This window comes from Cornus florida, unplaced genomic scaffold (assembly GCF_030987335.1).
Source record: "Cornus florida cultivar Cherokee Brave unplaced genomic scaffold, ASM3098733v1 CherokeeBrave_3.0.0_Hap2_Chr10, whole genome shotgun sequence".
NCBI classification, from domain to species: Eukaryota; Viridiplantae; Streptophyta; class Magnoliopsida; order Cornales; family Cornaceae; genus Cornus; species Cornus florida.
Genome location: NW_026775580.1, coordinates 58,193,232 through 58,207,294, shown reverse-complemented (window position 1 = coordinate 58,207,294; position 14,063 = coordinate 58,193,232). Strand labels below are relative to the sequence as shown.

General features: G+C 33.6%; 1 protein-coding gene across 5 annotated transcripts; it reads right to left on the bottom strand.

Moving 5' to 3' along the window:
- Positions 1-6,797: 6,797 nt before the first annotated feature.
- On the bottom strand, positions 6,798-13,846 carry LOC132278586 (CBL-interacting serine/threonine-protein kinase 8). Of its 5 annotated transcripts, none has more exons than XR_009471089.1 (15): positions 13,296-13,846; positions 12,152-12,214; positions 11,942-12,013; positions 11,678-11,785; positions 11,521-11,595; positions 11,365-11,418; positions 11,128-11,253; positions 10,850-10,939; positions 9,292-9,414; positions 8,246-8,365; positions 7,793-7,909; positions 7,550-7,606; positions 7,390-7,464; positions 7,135-7,246; positions 6,798-7,052 (listed from the first exon to the last, which is right to left on the bottom strand). XR_009471089.1 is itself a non-coding variant. In XM_059780413.1 (15 exons), exons 1-14 carry the CDS (start codon positions 13,452-13,454, stop codon positions 7,165-7,167), a joined length of 1,341 nt encoding a protein of 446 aa, XP_059636396.1. In that variant the 5' UTR covers positions 13,455-13,844; the 3' UTR covers positions 6,798-7,063; positions 7,135-7,164. The 5 variants fall into 5 exon arrangements, 4 of the variants coding, with proteins under 4 accessions (XP_059636396.1, XP_059636395.1, XP_059636397.1 ...); XM_059780413.1 differs by having other exon boundaries at positions 6,798-7,063; positions 7,135-7,266; positions 13,296-13,844; XM_059780412.1 differs by having other exon boundaries at positions 7,135-7,266; positions 13,296-13,844.
- Between the last annotated feature and the right edge of the window lie 217 nt (positions 13,847-14,063).

Below are 14,063 nucleotides of genomic sequence, written 5' to 3'. Positions count from 1 at the left end.
TGCAATACGCACCAGAGGAAGGCATAAGTACCTAGACCTAACAGGGTACACCTCAACTATCATAGCCAGTTATGTATCCCAATGCATATACGCTTCCTAACCAACGATCTTGAGACTCAAGCTCATATCGTGGTACCATAATTATATATTTAAAGTCCGTCTAAAACCAAAGTATGTCATTCAATTGTTTATTGATTTGACATAAGATTTATAATCTAGTTAGTCACTCAACTTACTCAGTCGATCTGACTTAAATAAAATTAGGATTCAATATTTTACAATCCATTTCCTTATTCTAATAGGGTAGGATCTAGTGTTTTGAACTAAACCATCTCTAGTATGCCACCGTCCCATACCGGTGCATACAATCCATAACATCCATGTAAATTACAGAACCTAAATAACAGTTCAACAATTAACGTCCAAAACCATGTAAATTACAGAACCTAAATAACAGTTCAGCAATTAACGTCCAAAGCCATGTAAATTACAGAATGTAATATCAGTTCAGTAATTAAAGTCCAAAACTATAATTCAGGTAATTGCAAAATAATGTTTAATATTTCAGCAATTAAAATTCAAATCATAATCCATGTAATTGCAGAACAAGATTTAATATTTCAGCAATTAACATTCAGAATATACATAGGTCAAATATGATAAATAAATGACCCTATCATGCATCCAAAATAAGATTTATAATCATACTATATTTCATTAAATTGCTAAAATTAAACAAAGCAATTTAATCCTGTCTATCTGTTAACAGTATGTAAAGATCGATTAAACTTTCCTACTGTTAAATCCATGAGCACAAAGACACTAATTAGGCAATGTGGGATCAAATACAGCATAATTTTATGTTTGGAGTCCATGCTACCGTCCATTAAATTGCTAGACACAGTTTAAGCAATTTAAATCCTCTCCATCCGTTAACAGCATGCAAAGTGGTTTAATTTTATACTGTTCGTTCCATTAACTTAGAGGTATAACTTATTCAATTAGAGGTCTTAACAACACCCAAGATTAAATATTAAATCCACAGTAAAGTTCCAAAATAGTTCGGGAAAAACCAATTGCTCAAACAGTACCCGGCAAATCTCCAGAACACACAAACTGGAGAAAACCTGCTCTTAAAATTGAAGAGCAGGCTCCATTGAAGCATGAAACCGGCTCCATGCACCTTGGAGCCGGCTCTTGAGGGTGGGAGCCGGTTCTTGACTCCCCAGAGCTGGCTCTTCACTTGAGGGAGCCGGCTCCCTTTTCCATGGAGCCGGTTCTCTCCCTCTCTGAGAGCCGCTAAACCTTCTTCGACCTTCTGCTTCGTCTCCGGCCACTTCCAACCCTTCTGTTCTTTGTAAATACTGAACCTAAGATTCTAAATTGCATCCTATATCAGCCCAGTTATTTATTTAAAACAGTTTGCATTAAAAAGAACCATACAAACAATTACCGATTTAATATGCTTTTACGATTTAACAATGAAATCTAAATTTTCAACAACAGTTCCAGACAAAATTAAACACATACAGACTAATAATCTAACATATACTAATCATGCAAGATTCGTTTAATGTACAATTAAAATCCTAGAGATCATTTAGGTGTGCACAGAACACAGGCCAAGGGGAGAGAGAAAGAGTAGAACTTGCCTGTGTAGTTTTGGAATCAAAACCTTGTCGCCGTCTTCCTAAGCTTTCCGATAACGTCCTTTTACTGTCAACTCAACCTACTACTACTCAACCTTCCCTCTTCTTAGGTCCAACCTTTAATCCACAGCCGAAACCCTCACCAAAATCGCTCTGTTTTCTTTCAAGTCTCTGTTATGTCGCTCTACTTCACTGTGTCGTGAATAGGGTTCTAAAACCCTAGGCAGACGTATAACGTGTATATTTATAGGCAATTACAAAACCTAAGTCCACTTAAAACCCTAGACTAAAAACCTAATTAAAATCGTAAAACCTCATTAAATCCTAGCCGGCCAAATATGTGATACATAAAAGAATAAAACCCCAAAGTTAATATTAAAATTCAATTCAATTAAATACGAAATACAATTCAATTAAATGCTAAATACAAGTAAATAAACAAGTCAATTAAATAAACCAATTAAATCAAATAAATAATAAAAATAATTAACAAATAAGCACATAAGCAAATAAGCACACACAAATGAAATAAAAAATAATAATTAAAATGACGAGATTGTCCTTTTAAAATTAGGGGTATTACACAGTACCTCAGATAGTATCAGTGGCATCGCCAACTCAACAAAAATCGAGTAGAGTGACTCGTCCTTCAGAAAAAATGAAAGATTTTTTTTTACCTATCATGCCATATCTTATCCTATGCATACTTATTTGACATATGATAATGTCAATAAGTCTTATTTTACCTTTTTAAGTGTAATATCTAATGGTCACGAGCCAAAGAATTTTGAGAAGCTAATTCCAGTCCTGTGTGGAAAAAAGCTATGAAAGATAGTTACAAGCCCTTAATGAAAATAAGACGTGGGACATTGTTAGATTACCTCCAAGGAAGAAAACAATTGGTTGTCGTTGGGTAAATAAAATAAAATATAAAAGTGATGGAACCGTGGAATGACATAAGGCGAGACTTGTTGCTAGAGGGTTTACTCAAACTTATTGAGAAGATTATACAAAGACATTTGCCCCTATTGCAAAGATGAATACATTTCGATTTCTCATATATCTGGCAATGAATCAAGACTGGAAATTATTGCAGATGGATGTTAAAAATGTGTTCCTACATGGTGATTTAGAAGAAGTTTACACGAGTGTACCTCCTGGCCACCCATAAGAATCCAAGTTTGGTTTTGTGTGTAAGCTAAAAAAAAGCTGTATATGGGCTTAAACAATCTCCACAAGCCTGGTATGCTAAGCTCAGTTTTGTTCTCATGATTAATGGGCTAAAAAAAAGTGTTGTAGATCCTTCTCTGTTTGTCAAGAAAGGTATTTCTAGTACAACTGTTGTTCTTTTTTATATTGATGATATAGTGATCACTGGCGATGATCGTGATAAAATATCAAAGCTCAAAACTCTTTTACATAAGAAATTTTCCATTAATAATTTGGGAGTTTTAAAGTATTTTCTTGGATTAGAAATTGTCTACTCAAAAAATGGCATTTTTTCTAAATCAACGAAAGTACGTGTTGGATTTGTTACAAGAAATTGGTAAATTGGGAGTCAGACCTTCAGATACTCATACTGATAATGGCAACAAGATTAGTGATGATAGTTGGACAATTTCAATGATTACTTGGTAGATTGATTTATTTAACCATTACTCGGCCAGATATTTTATATGTAGTCAGTTTGGTTAGCAGATATATGCATGCACCAAGAGTTAATAACATGAATGTTGTAAATAGAATTTTGTAGTATTTGAAGGGATCACCAAGAAGAGGAATATTAATGTAGGAATGGGCACAGTTTTATTATTGCCTACACAAATGCTGATTGGGTTAGGTATTGTACCTTTGTTGGAGGTAACTTGGTAACATGGAAGAGTAAGAAACAGAATGTTGTTATACGATCAAGCGCAAAAGTAGAATATCGAGCAATGGCTTCAACCACAAGTTAAGTTATTTGGCTTCGAGCTTTATTGCATGATTTGGGTTTTGGTTTGTCTGGACCAACAAAAATGTTTTGTGATAACCAAACTGCAATACACATTGTTTCAAATCCAGTGTATCATGAGCAGACTAAACACATTGAAATGGATAGTCATTTTGTTTGAGAAAACGTGTAAACCAATGTTATTTGTACTCCGTTTGTTCGCAGTAACCAACAGTTAGCAGATATTTTAACCAAGGGATTGCCCACTATCAAGTTTCAAGAGATATTGTCCAAGTTGGCTCTATCGATATTTTCGCACCTCAAGTCACCAACTTGACGTGGAGTGTTGGTGGAGAAGAGAGATTTATTGGATTTGTTTTATTTATGGTTGATATTGTGAGCCATTGGTGATACTTTCCTTAAATCGTGTTCCATAATTGATACCACTGATTTTCCTTAATTGGAACAATATTGTAACTATTTATTGTGCTGCTATGATCTCCATTGAGACATACTGAATAAGAAATTTTTTTCCATTTTCTCCCGTGGACGTAAGCCCTAGTGACTGAACCACGTATTATTGTTTTGTTCTTTCTTCTCTCTACACGATTATTAAATGCATTATTATTGCTGTAGAGCCACTGACATGGGTGGTATGACTACATGAGCTATCCTCTCAGAAAAATGAGCCGTTTAAGCCTCACATGAAATTATGTACATTTGTTTTGCTATCCGAAGAATAGGGTTTTAGGTTTTTTGGGAATGTGCCAAAATGTTCAAATGAGGCAAACTCACCTCAAAATGTAGGAATTAAGAATTTTTTGATCGTTTTGATTGTTGATTGGGACGCTTGTGAGATTCACTTTGATGGCAAGTTGTATGTAGATTATTAAGGAGTATAGATTTTTTAGTTTGAAAGGGCATTTTTGGAAGTATAAAGTTAATATAATTATTTAAAGCGACAACATAAATACAATACGGAATAACGTTCATCCAATTAGACTTCATTCACTAACGTAAGGTTAATTATGTCAATTTGTTTTTAACAATACTATTTTCACTATTTTGAATCAAAATAACTATATTACCAAACTTTATGAAACTATGAAAGATGGTAAGAAAATCATTTTTCATCATGTAATTTGATTAAATTTTTCATTATATTTTTAATAAAATAAATAAATTAATTAAAGGATCGTATCAACGATTTGTTTCGTAACTTCATTACTCTGTTTTTTATATTCTAGATTACTATGAATAGAAATAGACACTGGGCATACTTTAGAATTGAGAATTACAAAGCAATGATAATTCATCAAAATAATCAATTAAAATATTCCATTTATAGTACAAACAAAAAAAGGGTCCAATCCTATTGAGTAAGTGTCTCTCTCCTGCCAAATACGGAATGCACAAGAGCAAAAAATTTGAGATATATTTTATTTGTATTTGCATATAAAATGATGAGAACTAATAAAACACAGTACTCATGCATTCACATATAATAAGCCTACCTAATTACGGCACTTCGTTCATCCATATATTCTCACTTCTGACTACACTTTTATAAGTAGTCGTTGATTACAAATGTGACTTCTGGCTCTTTTTTATAGGCATCTCCTTTATAATGGATGGTTAGGATTTAATATGATATATCTACTCTATAACTTCTCATCTAATTATCTATGTACCATCTCTACAAAACTTTTTATCCTTCTATAACATTATCTAATCAACAAATTACTACAACCCGCCTTAATGTTCCAAAGTTGCCGTCCTCCTCCAAGGCCACCGGATTGAGATTTTGGCGGTTCAGCCTCCTTTCCTTGTTAAAGGCCGGAAGTTCTTTTGTTTGTGGCAATTGTCGTTAATGGCAGTTACCATTTTGTTTTCAATGTATGCGTTTATGGCCCTGCTCATTTGGGCTTATTTTTAACTTGTTTTTTGCTACTTTGGGCCAATGGCCCATTGTAAATATTTCCATTAATGACAATTGCTTTAATTTTCGACAAAAAAAAAAAAAAAAAAAAAAAGTTGAAAACAAATATTGACTTACCTGCATATAACTAGAATATAGCCCTGCGTTGTTATTGACTTAAAAGATTAATTTGAAAAATTAGATGAAACACGACATTGTTTGTGGATTTAACTCTTTTATTCAATCTGGTTTTTTTTTTTTTTTTTTTTTTCCTAGAGGAGATGATAAAATATTTATGAATTTGAAGAGCACCACATTATTTCAAATGGAGGATGATTGTGATTCTATGAGCACTAGAAGAAAAATTCTTTTAAAAACTACTTTAGCTTCCCCCAGTTTATTCAACCTCGTTAATGGATCTTTACGGTGCTTCCTCTATCAATTAGATCCTTTATTCTATATCCATAGAATAAAGTAGTTAGGCATATCTATTTCTTTCATATTTCGACTTCGGCTTCATTTAAACTCCTCACTGCTACTTGTGCAATTTATTCAACGACTTTAATTTAAACTCCTAGATTATTTTATTAAATAAAAAGATGATTTGGTTAGGATTATCTATAAATCTTAATTAAATTATAAAATAAAAGCGTTAGAATACCATAAATTTTTTATGTATGAATTTGGAAACAAATCAATTCTCTATTATCAAACCTCCAACACTGTTTTAATTTGAGAATAAAGCAGTACCAGTGCTATTTTATAATTTGAAAGAGCATTCACACCTACTATCCCCTCCTTTATTTCTCCCTCCCACTTCCACTACTTATCCAAAGACATTTATTTATGGTTGGATGATTGCTAATCATAAATTTAATGCAGGAAAAACCTGATGTTACTACGTTTGGGAGCGCACGCGCACTGATTCGTGCATATTTATATTTGGGATTGAAGAAAGTTTAGTTTAAATTTTGTACTAAACTTCCTCCAATCCGAAATTCAATACACCGATTCAGTGTCGCCAAACATAACACGAGGATCAATCGCCAACTTGGAGAAAATCACATGTTTGGTTAAATCATGTATAAATCTGTCCATGTGGAAGACAATATTACCATCAAGTTTATAATAAAATCCATGAAATCATGCTAATCCTGTATAACCAATGACGCTTCAAAATCTAATATTCTTTCTTCTGTTAAAAAATGATGAAATTAATATAATTTTGGCAATTCCCAGAATTTAAATACAACCCAGATAGAGAAAAACAGAGACAATACTTGCGAGGTAGCCAAGGTACTGAACTTACAGAAAAGATGCTTCATTTAGATTAAAAGAGAAAAAAATCTCTCAACTTGTACTCCTCTGGCTACAAAATGGTTTAATGGCATTATAATGAAAGAGAGAGATAAAGCTTTAGATAAAATTAAAAACTTACACACAATAATTATACAAAATTGTGGGAGTTTTTGACCAACTCGGCTCGAGAGGCCTACCCATTCTTTCAGGTGGGATGTGGGTGGCGAGCGAGGGAAGGTGGGTGGGGTTCGGTAAACTGCAATAGAACTGCTTATCTTATGATTGCAATGAGTAGTCGTCTCTAAAAGAAATAGGTAAATCTTCTATAGAACACATACCGGAAACAGATGTTGCTTCGAGATTCAAAATCAACGCCTTTTACTCTTAGTCTTGGTAATCCTTGATTTGGATGATTCATTTGGTGGTTTCCAGATAATATCCTCAAGATTGCTGCAAAAGTTCTTGTAAAACTGATCAAAGAAAAGTGCAAGTCTCAACTATCAGAATGCGTTAAATTTAAGTAGCCATTTTTCTTTTTCTTTTTTCTGATTAAAGTAGATAAAGAGAGAGAGTCTCTAAATCAAACAACTGACCTTGAGATATTCACTAGCATCTCCAGCTGCTTTTTGAATGTCTACCATGAAAAATGTGGGAGCAACCTCAAATATCTGTACAGAAAGAAGATTACATGACTAAAATTCAATTACTGGTTGACACGTGACATGAACGTGGAGAGTCGGGCTCGGAACTTACTTCCAGCATTACTGAGAAGTGTGAAGTCTTATTCGCTGAAAGACCTTCCACTCTCATCTGAAAACAAAAATTTCAGTTCAAATCAGTTCAATATTCCTTCATGTTTCTCGTACAGTTACTTGATCAACTTGTACAGAATTCAACTATGGAGGAAAAAACTAACGGATTGCATATATTGAAGGTTATTTAAAAATAAAATAAAAAATATATTTGTTTGCTAATTACAAATTCCAACTGGTCTACCTTAAAATTACGAATATGTGTTTTGAAACCCATTGATTGTGCAACAACTTCCATACTGGACAAAACAACCTTTGCTGGTTTTTGTGAAACAAAGCGTGTTTGATGCTTCACAGAATCCTGTTGAGAAAGACAATAAATTCAAATATATCAATGGAATTGTGAGGAAAAGACGTTAAAACTAAACTATCAGTTTAATATAAAAACCTCTATTGATATTACATCAAACCCAATTCAAGAATGTGAAATATAACTGAAGTGAGAGAATATTTGCAATGTCCTACTGGCAATACCAGAGGCAGCATATATAAAAAATTTCAATAATTCAGGAATACTATATGGAACAAATCATGTGGAAAATAATGAACTACACAATTTGTGCAATTTTGAGATAAATAGATATTTAAGCATCATTACAAATGACTGGAGTAGAGGAAAAAGATTTGTAATTAATACCTGCCCACGATTAAACATAGCCGAAAGGTCCAAGCCTTGTGAGAGAATAATTAGGTCGAATGCGTTAAGAATCAAAGGTGCCAGCTCCTCATTACTGCAATGCTCATTAGCTTGTTCTTCCTACAAGATACCACCATTGTACAGGGAACTTTAAGGAAGACGGAAAAAAACAAAAAAAAAAAAACTACAAAATTCTATCTAAAACTCATATGGAAGCTCGTGTTTCTAATGAAAGAGGTGATTTTCTCTTTAAATAGGCTTATTCTTTATGGGTGTCCTCTTTATCAACAACTACAAAAGGGTACTTAAATCTACAACCTTCAAGTATTTCACCTAATGAAATAGCAAAACCTAGTAACCACTAACCAGTGCAGTTTGGACATGAGATGATAAAGCGCATCAACTAGAACACTGACCCTTTAAAGTACCTCAGGGTTCTAAAATGGTAAAATCCATTTCTATTATACAAGTGCATCAGTTTTAATGTTTATGAGTATTTATTATCTTGTATGTGTGTTCATGGGTGGGTAACTCTAACATACACTATGAATATAAGAAGCCAATCAGATAACTGTGCTTCCTGGCTGATCACTGGAGCTGTTGAGTTTTGCCTAAATTCTATTTTGAATATCAACATTCTAATAGTTTTACAGAAACTTCCAAGTTGGATAGCCAGGGATACTTGCAATTACTAAAATTCTAAACATTTAAACTGAATAGATCAGACTAAAGATGAACAAAAGTAACTCCAATCTTCAAATTTGTGCATTAAAAACAGTAGACACCTAGTGTGGTAAGAATCATTTACTTGCAGTACGCATACTGCCACCATCAATTTTATCAAAACACAGAACTTTGAAACACTTTCAATCATTCATATAACACTTTGTTATTATCGAAATATACCAATTGAAAGCCTCACAAACTCTGCATCAATCTTATTAGAAAAATAAAAATAAAAAAATAAATAAAGTAATGACTTTACCACTATTTCATATGACACCAAATGCTATAGGAGATAAATAGCAATTGAAAGCATTACCAACCTCAGGATCATCAAAAACAGCATTCATATCGTCCAGGTTAATATCTTCAATTTCAGGAAGTCTGACAGGAACATAACCCCTATTGAACCACTCATCATTCCTGATCTCTTCAATCCGAATACGCTTCACACACACAGACACAGAGGTCAGTGACAACCAGAACTAAAGCAACTTCAATTATGGTAAATGATCAGGTTCATAATCATTAATGTTATGATTATCAATGGAAATTCAACCTCAGTCCACGTATGAAACACATCTATCCGATAAGATAGAATGGAAAAAATACTAAATAGTTTGATACAGAGGTACTGAAGCATTACTTATCAAAAAAAAAAAAAAAGAAAAAAAAAAAAAAAAAGAAGAAGTACTGAAGCATTAATTGATAACGCCATCAAGCCATCAAAAGTGGGTATGACTATATTATAGTGTTATGGTACATCTAACTATCCAAGTATTCTCAAAGACCAGCTCATACGATAAAAATTTCCATACGGCGTCGAATGGGGCTAATCTTCTCTCAGAGCTGAATTACTCATCCAACAGAAGTTGGAGCACCGGATTCTAACATGCCAGCTTCACTCCAGATATGGGCATCACAGAAAAAACCTACAAAGGCTTTCTTGTAGACTATAATGATACACTCTTTGTTGCTTCAGGTGTTATTGTCTACATGAGTCCAAGTTTATAAGGGAGATATTTTCGAAGATTTATCAGATACCAATTCATATTAAATGTCTTATTTAATTGACTTCAATCCAAATTTTATGTAAGAAATTATCTTTAACTCATAAATTGAAGTTCAAATTAATAATATGGGTGTCATTTTATATTGTATGATGGATATACAGTTCCAAATACTGAATAGGATTTTTAAAAATTCCAAAAACTCCATTTATGAACATAACACAACTTTTGTCCAATTTCTACACTGTTTCTATTGCTATTGATAATTTCCTTGAGAATTTATGAGCTTACATATTCAAACTATTTTCTGGTTTGGAGGCCCTTTCTGAATCAAAGTGCAGATGGCAGTTACTAAACACAATAACATACTAAAATATTTTGGTACAATCTTAGATTCATTCTAGCTGTTTCTATTACTATAAACAATTTCCTGGGGAATGTACCAGCTTAAATATTCATATTATTTGCTGGTTTGAAGGCCCTTACTGAATCAAAATGCAAGTGCCAGTTGTTATACACAACAGCCAAGATCAAATAAAACAATATACTTTGGCACATTTTTGTCTGGTCCAGAACTGATTTCTAGGAAGGGCGTGATAGGGTGAATATGAAGCCAATAAATAGAATGCAATAAGTAATTCAACAAAAAAGTTGGATTTCATTAGCAAGGCCTTAAATGTTGGATCAACATATATTGAATTTCATTTTTTTTATTGACCATTCTTCCAAATGATTCACTTCTGCATTAGTGATCAGCCACTAACAGTTAGACCTGGCTATTCATCCTTCTGACACATCAGAATTAATAAATGCAGCCGATACAGGAAATAAAATGATATCCAATGTGTAACTATCGTCAGTCAATACTTACAGTTTCAGGATTCGGGTCTAAAATTCGATAAATCAAAGATCTTGCGTCTACTGGAAACCAGGATGGACATGAGAACTCTGCTTTATCAATCTGCAGTAAATTGTTGTGAGCTGTAACAATTTATGTCATCTTCATAACATTGAGATGAGTGAGAAGCATACATCCACAACAAAGGCAAATGTTGCTTTTGCAGAGCTTTCACACCCAGATAAATGCAATGCTGGCTGCGAATTACAGACACAAGGATCAAAGAAAGTAAATGTGACAACAGTTCATGCCTTACTGTACAGTGTAGTGAGATCAATCTCATCAAAGGGGAGATATCCTGCTATCAGAACATAAAGGATGACCCCACATGACCAAACATCTGCGGCAGCACCATCATAACCCTTGTGACTAAGTACCTACAGCAGAAAACCAAATTAAAAAAAAAATAGCTAATACATAAGTGGGTAAAATTAGAAAAATATCTGTCCTCATTAAACTCCAAACTTAGAAGCTACCCAAAAAACTACCTCTGGAGCAACATAGTTAGGGGTTCCACAGGTTGTCCGAAGAAGGCTGACACCCTATGCACAAGAATCACCAAGCAGAAATGTTATAATAGGATTTCTATGACCGATTGTGTTAAAATAGATAAAACAATAAAAATTTGATAAAAAAAATCTTACTTGCTCAGGTAATGCACTGAGTCCAAAATCTGAAATTTTAAGATTTCCTTGGGAATCTAATAAAAGATTTTCAGGCTGTACACAGAAGAAACAGTTGTAAGAGTTTCCTGAAATGATAATTACAGAAAGATATCTTTTGGTGTCAGCCAAGGAAGACCTTCAAATCTCTATGATAGACTCCCTTACTGTGACAGTAATCAACACCATCAATGAGCTGTTGGAAGTATCCACGAGATTCAGCTTCACTAAGTCGTCCATGGTGAACCTGCATATAGATGCTTAATACTAGCTTCTTATTGAATGTAAGAAGAATTATTCTTATGAGTACATGCAGCTAGTCCAACTTAAGCAACTGAACAATGCCTAGAGTACAAACAGCTAGTTTATCTTAAGCTGTTCAACATTAAGTTAGAACACTCACTATTTTATCAAACAACTCGCCACCTGTAATGAATTCCAAGATTATGTAGATCTTTGTACGACTTGCTATAACCTAATACATAAACGAAATTATGTTAGTAGAAACCATAAATCACTAAAGAGAAAACTTATTCAGACTCATGGAGTCCAAAGTAACTAAAACAAAAAAAATAATAATATAGAGGCTTGAACTATATAACTAAACCCATACCTCATGTAGACGAACAACATATGGATGTCTAACAAGCTTCATTATATATATCTCCCTCTTAATCTGCATGATGGAAACCAAATAAAACTTACTAAAAGTTTAGCATCAAAACATAAAAATTACTCATTAACAAAGAGAGAGATAGAGAGAGATCATGAAAATTTGAAAATTGATATGCATCCATCCTCCCTCCCCCTATCACCAAAACGCACACACAAAGAGCAGAAAGATGTGCTGGTCAAAGAGGAGGGGAGGGGTTAGAGCCCCGGCATGTTAGTACTTACCTGGTCTGGTAAAAGGATTAAAAAGAAAAAAGGTAACCGGTCAAGCTAGTCACGACACCCAAATTCAGCATAGTTAACATCTTTATTTTCATCCTTTAGGTTCCAAAAGGTTATTGTGTCAATTTTATAAATGGAAGCCACAATCAAATTACCACCCTGTTTGATGTAAATATTAATATGAGAAGATCAAGCTCTAAGGGATACTTGAACCAGGTCCGTGTTACAGCCTATGGTGGATTTTAACCGTCAAGCTTCCAATTCTCTAATTAAATTCAAAAGAAAACGCAGCTACTATTACAATATAAATTTAATTCCCCAACTTCTTGACTAATTCTTTCTATCAATAATTACTACCCATTCATTTTTAAGAAACAAAATTTATTCCCAAACATTCAATAACTTCTTCATCACCAAATGCCAATCAGCCTGCAGCTATTGCTGAAGAAACCTAGAAGACACCCCTCAACACCAGGTTGAAGTACACGTACAGCAGGATATATATATATATAAATTATAACCACACACACGTGTGTGTGAGTGAATATTTACATTCATCAGTGTTATAATGTTTTGAAGAATTAAGAGCCTCTAAAGCAGATTTTTAATAGTGTTTTACAGCAATTTGCGGCTCAGGACACAGTTCAAATTGATCTCATTTAAATGTACTGTACTGTCTTGAACTTTTATGAAGAAAATTAAAGGGGAAAAGTTTGACAGTTTTGGATCTGTTGAGTAACAGATAAGATTATTTCAAATTCCAATCGCTCGATTCACTGCCTCTACAACCAATTTTCGAAATACATATATACATATTTATTTAGAGTAAATATAGAGAGAGAGAGAAAGAGAGAAAAATTAACCTGGTCGACCATTTTGTGCTTGATGATGGTGCTACGATCGAGAATTTTCATAGCCACACTCTCACCAGTTTCTGTGTTCTGCGCAAACTTCACCTTCGCGAACGTTCCTTCGCCGATCGTCCTCCCAACCTCGTACTTCCCAACCTTCCTCACCACCATCTCTCTCTTCTTCTTCTTCTTCTTCGATTAAATTCCTTAATTTCAGAACTTACATTCCTCTTTCTCTCTCTAAAACCACTGAATTTCAACAAAGCAAGTCGTCGCCAAGAAGCTTTTTGCTTTTCGAATTTTTCCTATATATAAAAACTATTCTACTAATTATTCTCTCCCCTATATATTTGCTGTTTGGGATTGAAGGAATTGAAAATTTTGAAATCCAGCTCATCAGCAAGGAAAAAACAAAGAGAGAAGCTTGATTGGTAGGCTAGAAAAAAGTAAGACAAAGATGTACGGCTTTTTTCTCTTGAAAAAGTGAGAGAAAATGAAATAAAAACAGGTTTTTGAAGACGGTTGGAAATGGAAATTGGGACAAGGGTAGGGTTTGATATAAAAAGAGGTTGGGTGGAGTGTTGGGAAAAATATTCAATACAACTGTAGAAAAGATATGATATTTAATAGATAGCTAAATTCAATACAACTGTAGAAAAGATATGATATTTAGTTGATAGCTAAATTATGTGATAAACGCAATTTAATTTTAACGTTTGCCCTTAATTCAATTCCTAATAGTCCACTTAAGTATTAGAGCCATTTAAGTCTTTTAGCTCA

Bases quoted from the DNA above. Each gene is read 5' to 3' on its own strand.
- LOC132278586 (XM_059780413.1), bottom strand. From the start codon at position 13,454: ATGGTGGTGAGGAAGGTTGGGAAGTACGAGGTTGGGAGGACGATCGGC. The intron at 11,786-11,941 runs GTGAGTGTTCTA...ATCTATATGCAG, and splicing joins GCGAGTTGTTTGATAAAATA to GTTCACCATGGACGACTTAG. The intron at 11,419-11,520 runs GTAAGATTTTTT...TCTTGTGCATAG, and splicing joins TCAGTGCATTACCTGAGCAA to GGTGTCAGCCTTCTTCGGAC.